Source organism: Andrographis paniculata, unplaced genomic scaffold (assembly GCF_009805555.1).
Source record: "Andrographis paniculata isolate CXL003 unplaced genomic scaffold, ASM980555v1 Contig73END, whole genome shotgun sequence".
NCBI classification, from domain to species: Eukaryota; Viridiplantae; Streptophyta; class Magnoliopsida; order Lamiales; family Acanthaceae; genus Andrographis; species Andrographis paniculata.
Window position 1 is genome coordinate 1,680,587 of NW_026137610.1, and position 17,644 is coordinate 1,698,230.

General features: G+C 35.2%; 4 protein-coding genes across 4 annotated transcripts; 2 read left to right on the forward strand and 2 right to left on the reverse strand.

The window, feature by feature from the left end:
• Nucleotides 1-466: 466 nt before the first annotated feature.
• LOC127265494 (1-aminocyclopropane-1-carboxylate synthase-like) lies at nt 467-4,346 on the reverse strand. The gene is made up of 4 exons (XM_051295305.1): nt 2,250-4,346; nt 2,027-2,158; nt 1,776-1,936; nt 467-1,685 (listed from the first exon to the last, which is right to left on the reverse strand). The coding sequence occupies exons 1-4, from the start codon at nt 2,403-2,405 to the stop codon at nt 665-667; spliced, it is 1,470 nt and encodes a 489-aa protein (XP_051151262.1). The 5' UTR covers nt 2,406-4,346; the 3' UTR covers nt 467-664.
• Nucleotides 4,347-4,481: 135 nt separating this feature from the next.
• On the reverse strand, nt 4,482-6,788 carry LOC127265496 (2-C-methyl-D-erythritol 2,4-cyclodiphosphate synthase, chloroplastic). The gene is made up of 3 exons (XM_051295307.1): nt 6,356-6,788; nt 6,077-6,207; nt 4,482-4,807 (listed from the first exon to the last, which is right to left on the reverse strand). Exons 1-3 carry the CDS (start codon nt 6,708-6,710, stop codon nt 4,574-4,576), a joined length of 720 nt encoding a protein of 239 aa, XP_051151264.1. The 5' UTR covers nt 6,711-6,788; the 3' UTR covers nt 4,482-4,573.
• Nucleotides 6,789-7,001: 213 nt separating this feature from the next.
• Nucleotides 7,002-10,395, forward strand: LOC127265495 (G-patch domain-containing protein 1). The gene is made up of 12 exons (XM_051295306.1): nt 7,002-7,195; nt 7,427-7,511; nt 7,633-7,709; nt 7,802-7,829; nt 7,914-8,010; nt 8,107-8,173; nt 8,660-8,750; nt 8,947-9,125; nt 9,427-9,645; nt 9,722-9,835; nt 9,938-10,013; nt 10,085-10,395. The coding sequence occupies exons 1-11, from the start codon at nt 7,118-7,120 to the stop codon at nt 9,998-10,000; spliced, it is 1,098 nt and encodes a 365-aa protein (XP_051151263.1). The 5' UTR covers nt 7,002-7,117; the 3' UTR covers nt 10,001-10,013; nt 10,085-10,395.
• A 5,158-nt stretch (nt 10,396-15,553) lies between these two features.
• On the forward strand, nt 15,554-17,136 carry LOC127265655 (WRKY transcription factor 22-like). Its single transcript, XM_051295568.1, has 2 exons — nt 15,554-16,105; nt 16,185-17,136. Exons 1-2 carry the CDS (start codon nt 15,693-15,695, stop codon nt 16,897-16,899), a joined length of 1,128 nt encoding a protein of 375 aa, XP_051151525.1. The 5' UTR covers nt 15,554-15,692; the 3' UTR covers nt 16,900-17,136.
• Nucleotides 17,137-17,644: the final 508 nt, after the last annotated feature.

Here is a 17,644-nt window from a genome sequence, read left to right on the forward strand (position 1 = left end):
TGATTTATAATTTATTTACCATATTTTTATATAAAATATTACTATTTTTAAATTACTTTTATGCCTAAACAAATTTATATAATTTTGGCGAACAATGAAATATTAAATGTTAATTTATATTGTATAAAAAAATAATATCTATATCATAATTTAAATATTTTACTATTGCAAAATCTCAAACTCACCCTTAAACACCCGTCAAACAACTCCCAATATTTATATACTTACAAGTTAATGATGTGTTTGCTTTGTATTTTTAAATAAGGATGTTGCAAGAATTAATAGATGAGTTAATGATGTAAAAAAAAAAGGAATTGAATAAATTAAGTTGTTAAAAATGTAATTATCATTATTGTTGGGAATATAATTTTGACATGATACTCCAATTAATTAACAAAATTAGTAGATTAGCCTATAATTTTGTATGTAACAATAATTATTATAATCATTAGTATTATTATTTAAATCATCAATACATCCACAAATATCAAATAAAACTAGTAACAATATATGGTTTGGAATGACGTTTCTGATTAATCCCATTTTGATATCAAATCAAAAAAGGAGCAAAAAAACCAATTAACATCACTCCAATACCCAAAAAAAAAAAAAAAAAAAAATTGAAAACTAAAAACAAACAAACATATATATATAATCAATCAAATTAATTCCTGGCCCGGACAAGCGGCGACGACATCGGAGAATGCGGCGACAACGATGACATCATCATCTCATCCTTGAGCCGCCGGAACGACAAGCTGATCTCAAGCTTCCCGCCGCGCCGCCACTGCTTCTTCCTCGCAATATCAATCTCAATCTCCCTCCGCCGCGCCACGAAGGCGTTGATCCTCTCCAGCGCCACCATCGCCGTCGCGTCGTCCATATTCGCAAAGCACACTCGGAACCACCCCGGCTCGGCGCAGTGGAACGACGCGCCGGGCGACACATTCAGCTTGACCTCGTGGATGATCACGTGCCAAAGCTCCAGCTCAGCATCAAACGTGGCACTCTTCAGCAGCTTCCTCAAATCCATCCAGCAGTACAGCCCGGCGTTTCCCGGCAGACTCCCGACGCCGACGGCCGCCAGCCCCTCCGCCACCATCGCCCGGCGCCGCCCCAGCCGCCGGGCGCTCTCCGCCAGAAAACCCTCCACGAACGCCTCGTCCGACAGCATCGCCGCCACCAGCCGCTGCGTCTGCGTCGAGACCAGACCGAAGCTCGACATTTTCCGGGCACAGGCGACGACGGCGTCGTTGTAAGAGTAGATAATTCCGACGCGGAATCCGGGGAATCCGAGGTCTTTCGACAGGCTGTAGATAATGTGGATAAGGTCGAGGTTGTAATGGCAATCGCCGGCGCCGGCGATTGCGTCTTGCACGATTTCGGCGATGCTGACGAAGCCGGGGCGTTTGAAGACGGTGGCGGAGTAAATCTCGTCGCAGATTAGGTGGATGTTTTTGTCGTTAGCGAAGTTTAAGGATTCGATTAGGGTTTCCCTGTCGAGGACAGTGCCCAAGGGATTGGAGGGGTTGTTGAGGAGCAGACCTTTGACTCTAATGTCTGACTTTTTGGCGGCGGCGAAAGCCGATTCGAGAGCCTGTCGGGTGAGCTTGAAGTCGTCGGAGCTGTGGCACTCGACGGGGACGAGTTTAAGCCCGGTCCGCCATGTCAGGTCTCGGTCGTTCCTGTAAGATGAAAGAAAATGGTGATTGACTTTTCAGGCATTGACTTTGACTTGAGTTGACTATCAAGAAAGAATGGATAGAGCCACTGACCCTGGGTAGTACGGCGTGGGTACGAGAAGGGCCTCGCCGGGGTCAGCGAGGCAGAAGGCTAAGGTTTCTTGGGCTCCGGTTGCGCCGCCACTCATAACTATGCGGGTCGGGTCGAACCGAACCCGGTCTCCCCTCACTTTCTCCATGAATCTGGCGACTGCCTGTAGCAATTCCGACATCGATCGGATCGGATTAGTTATTACAGTAGTATTGATTAATGCAGTAGGTAGGGAGGTAGGTAGGGTAGGTACCTGTGTGAATTGTTGTAGGCCATGGTAGTCTTGGAAGAGGGCAGTGTCTTTGAAGTGGTGGAGTCCCTCGGGACTGCAAATTGAGGCCTGGGGATTCTCCGAAACCCATTTTTCGACCAAATCCAACGACAGCTGCACAAAAACCAACACGTCATCATCATCATCATCATCCAATCAATTAATTAATTAATTAATCTAATCCATTAATTGGTTATGTAGTTACCTGGTTTTCTGCTAAGCCCATCTGAATAACCCCGTGAGGATTGTTGGTGGGGTGGTAGGGATCGCTATCGTAGGCCTTCCACCCATCGAAGAAAGACGAGTTCTCGCCATGTCCGTCGCCACAAGCTATTCTAGACAGCAACTGCATCTGCTCCATTATATTATTAATCTATATGTACGTATGTTTGTACGTATATCCCAAAGTCAGTGAGTGAGTGAGTGATTCAGAGAAGAAGATCCGAGAAGGATGAACGAATGAATGGAATTAAGAATAGAAGAAATGAAGCAGCAGAGGATTTGCAATAAATGAAGAAGTTATTTACGTAATGAATTGAATTGTGGTAAGGGGGTGTGTGTGAGTTCGTGCTTATATATAGGTGTAGCAGTAGCATTAGGATGTTTACGTAGGTAGGAAGGACTACACGTGAATGAAGCTTCCTATGAAATGAAGGGCATACTAACTAACGTAGAGGAAGACCATACTGGTTACTTTACTACGGCCTGGAAAACAGAATTATACGTACGTACGTATAATCCAAATCAAATTTAACTATAACCATATATATATATATATATATAATTCCCTTTTTCAATCTTTGACAGGCGGCTTTCAACGCATTCATAATTTCTACTTGACGACAAGTCCTAAACCTTACGCACCCTGCCTGCCAATAATAAAAATAAATTCTATTTCCTTTCTATCCATCGTAACTATGCTCATTTTATTTGCAAGTTACAAAAGTAAAAATAAATAAGCACATTTTTTGTGGACATATAGAGAGAAAGTAATAAATATATTTGGGGTCAGGTAATTTTAATCCAAGAGGTGCAGTGAGCAGCAAGCAAGCATGCATGCAGTTTGTTGAAGCTTAATAATAGTACTCCATTATTTATTCCATAGGTTTTGCAGTTCAGGTTGACCACCAATACAATACAATACATATACTTCCATTTCATTTCATTATATATTTGGAAGTTGCCCATTAATAAAATCAATTCAGGCATGCATCTGGAAGTTTCAGCTCTATCAGATTAGTCCAATGCAATTCAGTCTGGTCTCATCAGACGCTGATCGATGCTGATGTGCTGTTTTTGAAACTTTAAGAACACTAGAGCTAATTAATTAAATTAGAACAGGACAAAAAGTGGTTGGCATAACAACAAGAAATTGATTAAATTAGAATAAGAATATAGAGGAACAAGAATCCATAGCAGTAATTTTTGTTCATCGTCAAAAACAGGCCAAGGCCAAGGAAAGCAGCGACCACTCTATCAATAATAATTAATAAAAAGTGTAATTTACTGACTGATAAATAGTTGGGCAAGACTAACACATATATAGAAGCCCACGTGGGTGCAAATAGTATAAATAATGATGCTTGAATGTAATCGATACATACATACATTATTTTCTTGAGTCAAAAGAACAGACAATGGAAATCTTTGAAAAGTCCACTAAACTTTAGACAATGTCAGTCAAATTTTCGGATTTTAACTTTCTGTTTTTTTAGATCGGTCAACTGCAGACATGATGAGTCTTGATTTGTCACCTTAATTCTTTCTCTCTAATCTCTTAATTGTGTTTGTTTTAGGTGTGGTGGTTGGATTGTTGTAAATATATATAATAGCATAAATAATAACTAAACAAATAAACATTACATATAACTTCTAAACAAAAATATTTCTTATTATTATTATTATTGAATGACGTAAGCAACCGTTCAAATTGGGAGCGCAATATGACACTGGTGCATATGCAAGATTACGTTTTAAACGCCAAATAGATAAAATCGTGTATATCAGAATGAGAACGCATTCGAGTCCAACACGACTTTGTGTATGGACTTATAGTTTGAACAGAAATTTCTATTCGAATCCAAAAAATTAAAATCTCACTAACAAATGTTTGACGAACACAACTGAAACAAAAGACTAGCCTCCTATTTTAGTGGTGAAAGACAAAGAGAAAACAAAATTTTCTTTGACTAGGTTAACTTGAGGCCTAAGGAAGAGAAGAAACAAAAATAAAAATCAAAACTTAAATGCCTATTTCATGGAAGGGGTTTATGGCAGCTAATTTCACAGGTTTATCAAAACTTGACATGTTTATAATAAGCTCCACGTGCATAATCTCAATCATATATATATATTTAGGTTGCATAAGAAGAAAATATAGAGCAGCCACAAAACCCATTCTTACAAATATGCTAGATATGCCTGTTTCACAAAATAATTAATAGCAAATCGAAATATTTTATTGATCGCGTGCACCGCCAAGAAAAGTGATCGGTCTCATTTAAAATTAGGGTACATTAAAGATATAATTTACTTACGCATGAGGAGAACAACTGTGTGGGCAGCAATGCTCCTATTCTCTCCAAGGCTGTCGACCTTTTCATGAGTTTTTGCTTTGAGGTTTACAACAGAAGGATCTGCCCCGAGCAACAGGCATAGATTGGACCTTATAGTCTCTTTGTGGGGGCTCAGCTTCGGTCTTTGGAGAATCAATGTTGCATCTAAGTTTCCTAGTTCATAACCTGCCTCGTGCATTAGACGAACCTGATGCAATGATATGTAGCAAATTGCTGGATAAATTAGACTTAGGATCACCGGCTGGTTTCAAGAATAGCATAGCTAGTTGATTTCTACTGCAGTTTTATATAAATAGCAAAACAGAACTACAGGCTACAATAACATGTGGGTGGGTGGATGTACTCTGATGTGTATCTATTAACAGAGAAACATTTTTAAAAGAGTCCAAACATAGAGTTACAAGTGAATAAACAATAATGATAAAGTAGGTATGATTTATTTACAGGATCATATGTAATGAAGCAAAAAGTGACTATCCACTAGTCATTCTTATTCATCCTTCTTCTAGACTATCTTCTCTAATTTTGCTCAGATTGGACTACAGTACAGCAACAAATTCAGGTTCAACTTCATCAAGAACTTTGTTAATTCAACTGTCTTACATTTAAATCTAGATCCTGCCATGAATTATTGCTCTCGGAATAATATTCAGTGCATTTGATTGACTAGACAGAGAATTCTATTTATGCCACAAACATCACCCATTAAACTAATTAACACGCAGACAAGAAATACTTTCATATGAGGATTGGGAGTCTAAAGATATTTCTGTTATTTATATATTGATGAAACATTGTGCCCCAAGAGAGGACTTGTAGATGTAGAACCATGCGTTCCATTTCATTTCCAATGCTTGAGGCAAATTTAAAAATTTCTATCAAATCGTGATTATGCAGAGATTATTATTATTACAAGAATTAGTTATATTGAAATTTGGTGAATAAATTTCCACTACAACATGTACATAGGAGGTCTCTGCACTTCAACTTTCAACACTGATTTGAAATATAAACATGCCATCAACATTTTAAAATGCAGAATAAAACTCTATAGAAAATAATAGGTTGTTATATTTAGAATTGATCGGTCCACAAACCTTAATTTTCTATATTAAATCAACTTAAGGATCTTTCCGCTTTTTAGCAATTCATCTTTCATCATGGCAACAGATATAGTAGTTCTACATTACAAACAAGAATAGCTGAGGCTGTCCCCAACATCAGGCACAACCAAATTTGAATGTTTTTACTCTATTAATTTCTCAAATAAACAAATACTATCATTTTTTTCATAGCAAACAAGTTCCGCATAGGTATAGCAAGTAAATCTTTGTGGCAGTAAATATATGCAAAACCTGCTACAATCATAGCATATATAATTAGGGCTTGAAAGGAAATCAAGTAAAGGTATCCCAAGTGTTACATCCCCAATAAAATATATCAGAGAATCACTCACAGCTTCTTTTATAAAAACAGATGATGGTGCGCCTTTCCATTTAGGATCCGTGTCCGGAAATATCTGACCAATGTCTGGAAGCCCAAGTGCACCTAATATCGCGTCAACTACACAGTGCAGCAACACATCGCCTGCAATACGAGGAACATATCTAATCAAAGCATTACTGAAACTAAGGTCAAGGATTAACTTGATATTAGATTAAATGACAGTTAAAATCGATAAAACCTTACAACCAACATGTTTCAACACACTTGAACTATATAGGCATCAAATTACCATCGGAGTGAGCTTCGCAGCCTCGATCATGAGGAATATTAATTCCACCGATTATCAGAGGGTACCCAGGCTCCAGCCTGTGCAGATCGAAGCCGTGGCCGACGCGAAAGGGTAGCGCCTTCGAGGAAGAGGCAGTTGGCGTCTTCGGCTCTGCTTCAACTGCACTGGTTGCCGCAGCCACAACTGGTGGCGACGACAACGACGAAGGTCTCGCCGTGATTTTAATCCGAGGAAGCGCGCGTCCACCAACATCCGGTCCAATTAGTTGGACCGATGCCCGCTTTCCGACGCATGAATTAGCAAGCGGAGCAGCATAACAGAGGGTAGAAGAAGAAGAAGTGGAAATCGCCGCCATTCTGGATCACTTCTGGTCTACTGCTCGACTGGTTGCTCCGAGTGCTCGTGGACCGCGTGCCTTCAATCGTTTTGGAAACTGCAGTGACATTTTAAAATATTTAATTAATTTGAACCAGATAAAATTAAAATATGTTTTTAATTCTATTATGGCCGTACGATCGAAATATGATCCAACGGTGGAGCATCAGTCAATTCGCTACACCTATTAATTTGGGAGGAGAGCGGTTGCGTTAAGGCAACCGTAGATCTAAATAAAGCGAAATCTTGACCGTTGATTTAATCGCTGAGCCATACCCTCGTATTCTAGGGTTTAAGCCTGTCCGCTGCTCTGTCAACTCCTCGCCCCACCGTCTCTCTTTTGCTGCATCGATCAAGCGATTGTGAGGGTGAATTGCGAAGAGAACGATGGCGGCACCCGAGGCTCCTGTCCGCTACGTGGGAGTTGATCGGAATTCCGCAGCTTTCCGCCTCATGAAGCAAATGGTAATGCTTTATTACTCGCCGTTAATTGGTTTATTTCTTATTATGTATTTCGGTGTGCGCGTGGTTAACTATAATTGGGAAAGTATGCATGCAATTGCACATTGATTTGTTGTAGTCTGTTCTCTTGTCATCTTAAAGCATGAATTTTGTGTACGTTCCAACTCTACGGGAAGTATTTATTAGTTTCGTTCAAGTGTCAATGACTGTCTTTCCATTTGAAATTCTGCTCAGGGATGGGAAGAAGGAGAAGGACTTGGTAAAGAGAAGCAAGGCATTAAAGGATATGTGAGGGTGCAGAATAAACAGGATACTCTAGGTTGCCTTCTGATTTTCACCACACTCATCTTGTTTTAGTGATGCAGAGTTTCATTGGGTTTATTTTGCTGTTCTGTTTATTTAAATTCAATAATGGAGATTTTTTTGGCTTTTGCATACAGGTATAGGCACAGAGAAGCCAAATGCTTGGGCATTTGATACGGCACAATTCGATAATATCCTTAAGAAATTAAAAGTGGTACAATTGAAATCTTCCCTCTTTCATGTTTTTCTGCCTTTTCTTCTCAATTCCATGGTTGAATTTAAGGGTGGCTTTGGATAATTTTGCAGCAAGCGCCTGAGGCCAACATAGATGGAGGTAGATTCAAGTTCAATGAAATTTGGCTTGTTACCAGTTAACACAATAACGTATAGGAGGTCTGATGTTGATTTTATTTTACAGACAATGGGGAAGATGAAAAAAAAGAAGCTAAAACCCTTAACTCCCCTTCTAAGAATGATGTAGACGCAGTTGTCAAAGTTACTCGGCCACAAGGAAGGTAAGTATATGATGTGCATTGATGGTTTAGAGCTTTTAAACTAATAAAGCAACCATTTGAACTACACAGTGTATGAATTTGATATTGGCCATGCAGGTATAAGAGAAGAGAGAAGGGGAAGCATGTGCGAGCGTATTCATCACAGGATCTAGAAGGAATCCTTGTAAGTTGGTTTCAATTCTGTTTCCATCATTCACAAGTAACAAAATGCTTTATTTGGTTTATATGTATATATATATGTATAATGATCATGACATATTTCTAGAAAAATTGTCGCCTTCAAAACTTATGGCATAATGTTGGCTGTTGTTAGTGTTAAAATTTTGCTGGTGCTTTGCTTAAAAATTGTATTGGAATTTGAGGAGACTCATTATATGCTTATTGGCTGTCGACGATTCAGTTGCAACAAATAAGGTGTCTGGTTAATGATGGGTCTTCATTATAACAGTTAACTCAGAGCACATCATTAGTTGACTCCATGGTGTCCAGTTAATGATTAGATGGTATTCCCATCTTCAATTCTGTTGCCCATATTCCATGGTTCTAGAAGCCTTCTTTTGGATCCATTAAAGAATATCTTCTATAAGTTGTATTATATTTGTCCTTTTTCTTTTTATCTTGGACACACTAAAGTTTGTAATTCTTCCAGGTAAATAGAGCTAAGTCTCCCGAGATTAGCTATGCCAAGGAAAGCTCTGAAGATGCAAAACCAGCTGAAATACATTTTCCTGACATTGAAGGTGACTTCTTATTCTTATTTTGTTGGACAGTAAAATTGCTGCAGTAATTTTTTTGTACTCTTGTTACTACTGATGTTCCATGCAACATTATCAGCACCTGCAGATTCTGACATGCATTTATATTCATGCGCAAGCTTCCCAAATTTCTCTCATCTCATGCTGGAACTAATTTATTATGCAATGTACCAACTAACAGAAATAGTTCAAGACATCCCAGCAGAGTGGTGGGGATACAAACATGGATTTGTTGTTGGAGGCATTCTTGGTGCTGAAGCTAAAAGAAAGAATGCCATCTTGTCTGGAACTAGTCAAAATGCTGACAAGAGAAGGACATTCAATGAGGAGGACCAAGAAAATCTCTACAAACTTGTTCAGGTATATTCACTGCTCACTGTCTCTCTATATTCTTGGATAAAGTGTTCAATCATTCCTGGAAGTGCTCTTTGCCTTGTTAGCTGGTTTGTTATCGCATAGAATGAGGCCTGATGCACTGTAAAGCTTAAAAGTAAAATGGCTTTTGAGTTTTCACTTCTATTTTGGCTAGTGCTCCACAGGGCCACTCTCTGTAAAGTTGAACTAACAGATGATTACTATTAACGAGATGTGTTGTCTCATATGAAATATAGTTGAATGTTGAGGCAGGAATGAACATTCCGTAGTATGTACTTTCTTTCAGGACAAGGCCACATCTGGAAAACAAGGACTTGGTATAAAGGATCGTCCGAAAAAGGTTGCTGGCTGCTATTTTGAAGGGAAAAAGACTACTTTTGGCGAGAGTGATGGCGAGGACTCTTATTCACAGTCTACACGGAAAAGGAAACACAATGAAAATTCAGAGGCAGACAATGGGCCGAGGCCAAAGTTTAAGAAATTGTGTAGGCAGCTTCTTCGGAAGGTATTTTACTTTATGTCTAGACACTAGTATTTGTCTAGTCTGCTATCATCTTTCACTGACTCGATACTTGCTGCAGGTACCTGGGGAGGCATTGAAGATCAAGCAGCTGAAGCAACTTGTGGATGAACACTCACCTTCTACATTTTCAAATCTTTCTTCTGAGGAGGCGATTGCATTTTTAAAGCACAAGGTACACATACTCTAATGCTATAATCACTCACCACATATGAAATCAAGTAGCAAATTTTTTAATGCCTGTTAATTTATAATGGTTTACAATATTTTTCTGCAGCTTGAAAACAGTGACCGGTTTTCTGTCAAGGGCAAGAAAGTAATACTCTCAAAAAGAAAATGACAGAATCATTCAGGTACTTAAAAACCTGCATTACCATTGGGGTTGAATGATTCTGTCATTTTCTTATATATTTTTAATTTTCAGAGAGCGCGAGCACTTTTAAAGAGTCATTCTTGCAGGATGTCCCATTTTTGAGGTCTGGCAGTAGGCAATTTCTTATTTTTCATCTTAATCATAATTTAAACTGTCAAAACAGGTGAAGGGTAATAGGTGGTTGAGTATAGCTCACGGTTTGTTATTTTGGCAAGGTTATTAATCTGAGATGGAATATGATTATGTATCAACCATAGTAATAAAGTAGTGAAAATATATACCTCTTCCCATATCATTCCTTGTTGTAAGAATCCCCCTATTAAACATTGTTTATTTTTTATGGGATAGTTTGTATTGCTCTATATTGATCGGTATGAGATTAGATTAAATTCTTTGGTAACGGTGAATAATAAATATCATCAACTTGCTTGACAAAATATTGCTGTGACTGCGTATGTATGTTTTATTGGACCTAGTGGCATAATTTTCACAAATGAATATGGTTACTTTCAATTAATATTAGTGTAAAATATTTAGCAAAAGAAACCAGCATGATGGAAGGGCATATGATAGCCTAAGTTATGTATGTGTGTGTGCATTATTGTAATGGCATCGCTGTCCGTAGCTTTAGCTTTCGTGGGCTCGAAGATTTTTCTTTATATTTGTGAGGTTTTTTTCCGTTACACTCTCTATTCATGTCTACATGCCATGTATACGAGCATGGATATACGTATGTTCATTTCGAGGATTTGTAGTGTAGTGTAGTGTAGTGTAGAGTAGTGCATTGATACCTACATTGGACAGCCTTAATATATCCGAAGAAACACGTTATTATACAGTTAACTACATGATTTTCCATGTGTTGGTGTTGCTAAAATGATATGCTTTTTTCGGCTGTACTTTTTGGAGCATTTTTATTTTATTTTTTGGCCCTATATCTAAGCCATCCATCTAATCTTTTGATGAACTATTCTAGTTTAATATATTTGTGTAGTTTAGTTTTCGTTGTTTTTTTGTTTTTAAGGTGAAATAAATGTTTAATATGATATTTATAAGATAAAATAATATATATAGTTTTTTATTGAAAACAAATTTAAGATAAAAATTATTTGTACTGAACTGTGGGTTTGTATTTAGGTTTTGGTTAGAAAAATTATATTTTTATGAGGGGAAACAAACCATTGCCTTTTAGATTGAGAAAAAAATACTCCCTCCCTCCCATAGGAGGGATATAATTAGTAGATAATTAAAAATGTATTAGTAAAAATAATTATCTGATAATATAAATAATTATAAATTAAAATTAAGATAACTAATTAGTTTAATTAAATTTTTTAAAAAAAATTAGAAAGTTTAAAATGATATTAAAGTGTGATTATTTTTTAAAAAATGAAAGTGACTATGTGGGACGGACAGAAACGACAACGTGGACATGATATGTAGGACGAAGGGAGTAATAAATAATTCGGATATATAATATATTGTTTTTGAAGGCTAGTTAGGCATTTTATGGTGCTATTTATTTTCGTTGTTGAATTAATCAATTGTTAGATTTATATATGAATGCAGGAGCATAGGCAGGCAGAGATATATTCAAAGCATTTTAAATCATAAAATTAAGTTTCATATCGAGAGTATAATAAAACTCGATTATATTTTGAAACTCAATTTTGTTAATCAAATACAATCACGTGGAAAGCACACTATAGTTTCAAGTAGAATAAAGTGTCCAGTTCAATAAATAAAAAGAAGAGAAAAAAAGAAAAAAAGGGTTTGTTCGGTTTTGATTTGATATTATAGAGTTTTTTTATTTAAAAACTATTTTGATACCATATTTGGTAGAAAAAATAATAATATTAGGATATAAACAGTAGTTTTTGATACTTTTGTGTAAATATTATTTATTTTTTGACATTTGTGTTATAATTTAATGTAATAGTATTGATGTAAATAAATGTAAATTTATATATATTTATAACAGTAAATATGGTTAAATTTATTTAAAAAAAGAAACAAGAAATATATACTTGTCAGTTGTCGACAACAAAAATGACATAATATATACATATACGTTACAACGGGACGATAAAATATAAGTTGTAAAATTAAGTTTGTTTTTGTTTTTTAAATAAATACAACTACTTTTTATACATTATATACTATCATTATTTATTAAATTTAATGAATATTGTTGCGATTGATTAAAGTTAATAATAGAATAACAAACAAAATAAGTAAAGAAGATACAAATTTACATGATTCTGTGTTGGCTAAATCTCTTTAAATAAATCAAAATAATACATCAGACGAGCTCAACCTAATACGAACTCAAAATTCCGTGAAAACTCAGCAAACTAGATTTAAAGACATCAATATATATATATAAATTTCATGAATATATAAAAATATACATTTAAACTAAATGGAGGGAGTATGTTACATAAGTAGTGCAACAAAGTAAATTATTCGGCCATCTCTAACGGGACTGCAATTTTGACGTTGCAACCCCATAAATGGAGTTCTTAGCCTCCAACCGAGCGCTATTTTTTACACCAAAAATGGTGTTTGCTACAGTGCAACACCATTTTTGGGTTGTACCGTAGCAACGCCATTTTTATGGTGTTGTGTTTTCTTTTTTTTTAATTAAATTTATATATTGATTAATTTATTTATTTTTTTTAATTTTTTAAAAAGAAAATATTAATTATAGATATAAAAAGTGGATTAAAATACTCCCTCCGTCCAAGCTAAAAGTATACAATTATTTTTGGCGTGGGTAGGTAAAAATAGTAAAATGACATTTTTGCCCTTATTTTTTTGGTATAAAAGTAATGATGTGATGTAAAATAGGGGTATTTGTGGAAAAAATAGGGTATTTAATGAAATGATTACTTTGTAATTGGACGTCCCAAAATAGAAATATGTATACTTTTTAACTGGACGGAGGGAGTAATATATAAGATGGAATATCTGAAGAAGAATATTACTTTTGGAATAAAAAATAAAATTGGAAGTTAAGATAGAATTATTGTAGCACCTGCATGTTTAGAGTTATAACTAGATTGCCCGGTTGAAGATGGCCTTAGGCATGGAAAACTGAGAATGGTCCATCCCATCCCATACAGAATAATAAAGAGTAAAAAGTCTATTCTGCTACAAATCCTACACTACGCTACACTACACGTGGCTCTTATTATTTATTTCTTTAATTATTCCTTTATTCTATTCCCAACTTGCACCACATTTTATAATACTACTATAATTAATATATATACATCAATTTAGATATTTTTTTCTAGGATATGCATTTTTTTCAAGGGACCTATATCATTAGGAGAGTAGGATGACTAGGTAGGTATGTAGGTTAGTAGGGAGCCCCTCGCACCATACTACTAGTGGTATACAACATATGTATGTATGGACACATTCATAATATAACCAACTTGCACACTACCCACTATCCTTTTATATTAAAAATATATATTAAATTTTAATATAAAATCTTTAGTAAAAAAAAAATAAAAAATTTGAAATACAAACATGGACCCCTAAGAAAATGCAACATTTTGTTATGTAATACCCAAATGGGAGATTCATTTTAAATAAATCAAATCAAGATATTTTATTTAGCCAATAGGATAAGATATATTTATGAAATGAGGTTTTAGCACTTTAATGGGGAGAGGGAGGAATCGTCAAAATTATGCCAAATATAGATATAGCTTAGGTATATTTTAAATATTATATATATATATCAGTATATTTAAAGCTATGTTTATAATTACTCCATCCGTCATTCAAAAATATTTAAAGTTATACTCCCTTCGTCCATGGATAAAGTATACATTTACTTTTGGTGCGAAAAATTTAAGAAATAATACTCCCTCCGTCCATAAAAAAAAGTATACAATTACTTTTGACGAGGTGTTTAAGAAATAATAGTATTTTATATATAGTGGGTAGTTAAAAGTAGTGTAATGACATTTTTGCCCTTGCTTTTTGGTGTAAAAGTAATGATGTGATGTAAAATAGGGGTATTTGTGGAAAAAAATAAGGTATTTAATGAAATGTTTACTTTGTAATTTGACGTCCCAAAATAGAAACATGTATATTTTCTAGCTGGACGGAGAGAGTAGTATTTTAATTATAGTGGGTAGGTAAAAGTAGTGTAATGACATTTTTGCCCTTTCTTTTTGGTATAAAAGTAATTATGTGATGTAAAGTAAGAGTATTTGTATAAAAAAAAAAAGGGTATTTAATTAAATGGTTACTTTGTAATTGGATGTCCCAAAATAAAAATATATATACTTTGTAGCTGGACGGATGGAGTATCATTTTTCTTTTTGGTTGTTATTGAAAAATATTTTCAATTTTTTTTAAGTAAAAAATTATTAAAACTCGTGCCCAGTCAAATGAATATATATATATATATCAAATTGCAAATGTATACGTACATATACATACACATGTGTAAACAAATATATTTGAGATGTCTTCGAGAATGGGGCAAATTTAATAAGCTAATAAGACTGATAATAACGTGTTTAATTTATAAAAATTGCGTAACTACACACTGATTATTAACATCTCACATGAAAATTTCATTTTATGTAAGTGGGATTTTATTTTATTTTATTTTTTATTGGCCACGTGGATTGCTTAATTTCGAAATGTTGGTAATATGGCTTATGTTGTTTTTATCATTAGCTTAATTTGTATATGAGATATGTTGTGATTTCCTAAATTGAATAACTTTTTTGTTCATGTATTTATTTGTTGTGTATACTCGTCATACAATATATATTATTTATTGAAAAATATATTATTTTTATTTGCAGATATCACATTCAATTACTATTAAAACAAAATTAAATTTTAAAACGAGATATATACTGAGTTAGTGTTCGTACAATCATTTTATATATACATATATTGTTAAAGGAGTAGATTAATTTAAAATAACTCACTATATAAAATAGTATTGATTTAAAGTATGTATGATACCCTAAATTTTTGTAAGCATGGGATACAATAAAAAAAAAATAATATATATATATATACAATATTTTTATTAAGTAAAAATATATTAGTATTATTATTATTATAACAAGAATTAGTACTAGTTGTAAGAATGCATCTGTAATGCATACGTGAAGGTGACAGAAGCACATCTCTGCTTGTGTAATAAAAAATAAAAATAATTAAAATCTGTCTGACAGCTAGCTATTTGCTCCGGCCAGTCTTGATCAGTCCAAGTTTGTGTCGATCAGATCGTACGTATATAATATACTCCATATACATATATCGTGGTCAACGACGAGAGCTCTAAAACGCGATTTATTTTATTTATTTAACAATTAGTTTAAAAGCGTGTCTATAGACTTTTCCCATATGGGCTGGGGTGGGATGGGATGGGATGGGATGCCCCACCCCCACCCCCCTTTGACATTAGCGTAAAGTCAACCCCCAATCCAGAAATTGTAAGGGCTCTTTATATATATATATATAAGAACATCCCATCGATTCGTCACTCTTTCATAACTCTTTCATTTGCCAATTCAGTCTGAGTCAAAACCGCTCCTAATTAATCAAGTTTTTCTTCTTTAGATATATATTTTTTCTACCTCTAATTATATATATATATATATATATATCGATAATGGCTGGTGCTGCAGAGATGGTGGAAGATTGGAGTTTGCAGGCTATAGTGAGGGGGTCGAGCGGAGACTTCACGAGGATCGTTGATGTGGAGATGGACGGCCACGATTCGTTTCATCATCATCGTCATCTTCTTCTTGATGATCAGCATGAAGGTCGTGTATGCGATGGAGGCTTTCATAATAATAATAATAATAATATAGTGGACGAATTAGAAGAGCTTTACAAGCCGTTTCTGAGCAGCAATTGTTCCGACCGGGCGGTTCACCTCCCGGTTCGGACCGTCCTCCACTTCCAAGACCATAATGTCTCCTCCGCCGCCGCCGCCGGAGATCACCACAACCAACCGCCGGGGCCACCTGTTCTGCAGCAATCGCCGATTAGAGCTCCCTATTCACCAAAATACAAGAGAAGGTCAGTCTGTCAAATCATTTATTTAATTAATTAATGGTTTAATTTGGTAAAATATTAACGAATGAATTTTTATGTACAGGAAGAATCAGCAGAAGAGAGTGGTGATTCAGGTGTCTGCAGAGGGGCTGAGCTCGGACATGTGGGCATGGCGGAAGTACGGACAAAAGCCCATAAAAGGGTCGCCCTATCCTCGATCGTATTACAGATGCAGCAGCTCAAAAGGGTGCCTGGCAAGAAAGCAGGTGGAGCAAAGCTGCACAGATCCCGGAATGTTCATCCTCACCTACACCGGCGACCACAGCCACACTCAGCCCACTCGCCGGAACTCCCTCGCCGGAACTGTCCGCCAGAAATTCCCAAATAATAATAATAATAATAATTCTAACAAGCCATCATCCTCGTCGTCGTCGTCTTCTCTCCTCCTCAAACAAAATAATAATAAGAAGAAGAAATCCCCAAACAGCAACACCACTATCACTACAACTAAGCTGCTGGTTCATCCAATATCATCAAGAACTAAAGAGGAGGAAGAAGATGATCATGAATTTATGGATCAGAAAAAGGATGCAGTAAAGATGGTGATGCCTGCAGAATTATTGTTAGAAGAAGAAGATCAGTTTGAATTCGGATTGGACGAGGATTTCTTTTCAGGTTTGGAAGAGTTTAATGACTTTATTATTATGTCGGATCTGTCTTCTTCTTCTTCGTCTTCTCCAAATCTTGATCATCAAGAATGTCACGCTCCCAATTCGTCTGCTGCTCACCAATTTCCTCTAAGATCTTGTAGTTGTTAGACATTATACATTGTACCGAATTCAGGACAGACACACACAGCTTTTGTAAAGGAATCAATGGTGAAAATTAATATCAATATCAAGTTAGTAAGAATTGCAGTACAATTAGTATATAATATCATGAACAAGGTAATAATAACCAAATCCTTGTTCTTACTTTTTAATTTTTATTTGATGTGCCATTCATGTAAAGTAATAATTAATAACTTGTTGCCTTTTTTACTTGACATCAAACTTCAATAATATTTGGAAGCTGCAGAAATACATTATACATGTCACGATTTGATCAAATTAGGACATTTAATCAAAACAGTCACACGTCCTATGATATATAACACATGTTGTAACAATAATATGATAAGATCATTGTATGTTTATTTTATAGAAAGAAAAAAAAAATGAAAAAACAACCTCGTATATATTTATGTCCTTATTTTTGCATCACCTTGAGAATATTGAAAGTTCAAAAAAAATAAAAAGTCCTACATGCATACATACATGCATGCCTAATTAATTAAATAATGTGCACGCTTGCGTGACGCTTTAGTAATATTTAAATTATTCGATTAATATATAATATATGTATAATTATTCAAATAGGAAAATTCAATTCGGTCAAAATGGTACACAATTTGCAATATTTTTTTTTTATATTATTATTATTATTTAAGCAAGGTGGTTGTAGCCGCAATGGCCTAACAGTTATACACCTAAATGCATGCATATCTATACATCTGTATAATAT

What these genes read in the sequence shown, in the direction of transcription:
- LOC127265655 (XM_051295568.1), top strand. Translation starts at nt 15,693, where the DNA reads ATGGCTGGTGCTGCAGAGATGGTGGAAGATTGGAGTTTGCAGGCTATA. An exon ending in TCACCAAAATACAAGAGAAG is followed by an intron (nt 16,106 to 16,184) that starts GTCAGTCTGTCA and finishes TTTTATGTACAG; the next exon opens with GAAGAATCAGCAGAAGAGAG.
- LOC127265496 (XM_051295307.1), bottom strand. Translation starts at nt 6,710, where the DNA reads ATGGCGGCGATTTCCACTTCTTCTTCTTCTACCCTCTGTTATGCTGCT. An exon ending in CTGCGAAGCTCACTCCGATG is followed by an intron (nt 6,208 to 6,355) that starts GTAATTTGATGC and finishes CTCGTATTGCAG; the next exon opens with GCGATGTGTTGCTGCACTGT. An exon ending in CTGTTTTTATAAAAGAAGCT is followed by an intron (nt 4,808 to 6,076) that starts GTGAGTGATTCT and finishes TCATTGCATCAG; the next exon opens with GTTCGTCTAATGCACGAGGC.
- LOC127265495 (XM_051295306.1), top strand. Translation starts at nt 7,118, where the DNA reads ATGGCGGCACCCGAGGCTCCTGTCCGCTACGTGGGAGTTGATCGGAAT. An exon ending in ACATTTTCCTGACATTGAAG is followed by an intron (nt 8,751 to 8,946) that starts GTGACTTCTTAT and finishes ACCAACTAACAG; the next exon opens with AAATAGTTCAAGACATCCCA. An exon ending in GTAGGCAGCTTCTTCGGAAG is followed by an intron (nt 9,646 to 9,721) that starts GTATTTTACTTT and finishes TACTTGCTGCAG; the next exon opens with GTACCTGGGGAGGCATTGAA.
- LOC127265494 (XM_051295305.1), bottom strand. Translation starts at nt 2,405, where the DNA reads ATGGAGCAGATGCAGTTGCTGTCTAGAATAGCTTGTGGCGACGGACAT. An exon ending in TGGGCTTAGCAGAAAACCAG is followed by an intron (nt 2,159 to 2,249) that starts GTAACTACATAA and finishes GTTTTTGTGCAG; the next exon opens with CTGTCGTTGGATTTGGTCGA. An exon ending in GCCTACAACAATTCACACAG is followed by an intron (nt 1,937 to 2,026) that starts GTACCTACCCTA and finishes GAATTGCTACAG; the next exon opens with GCAGTCGCCAGATTCATGGA.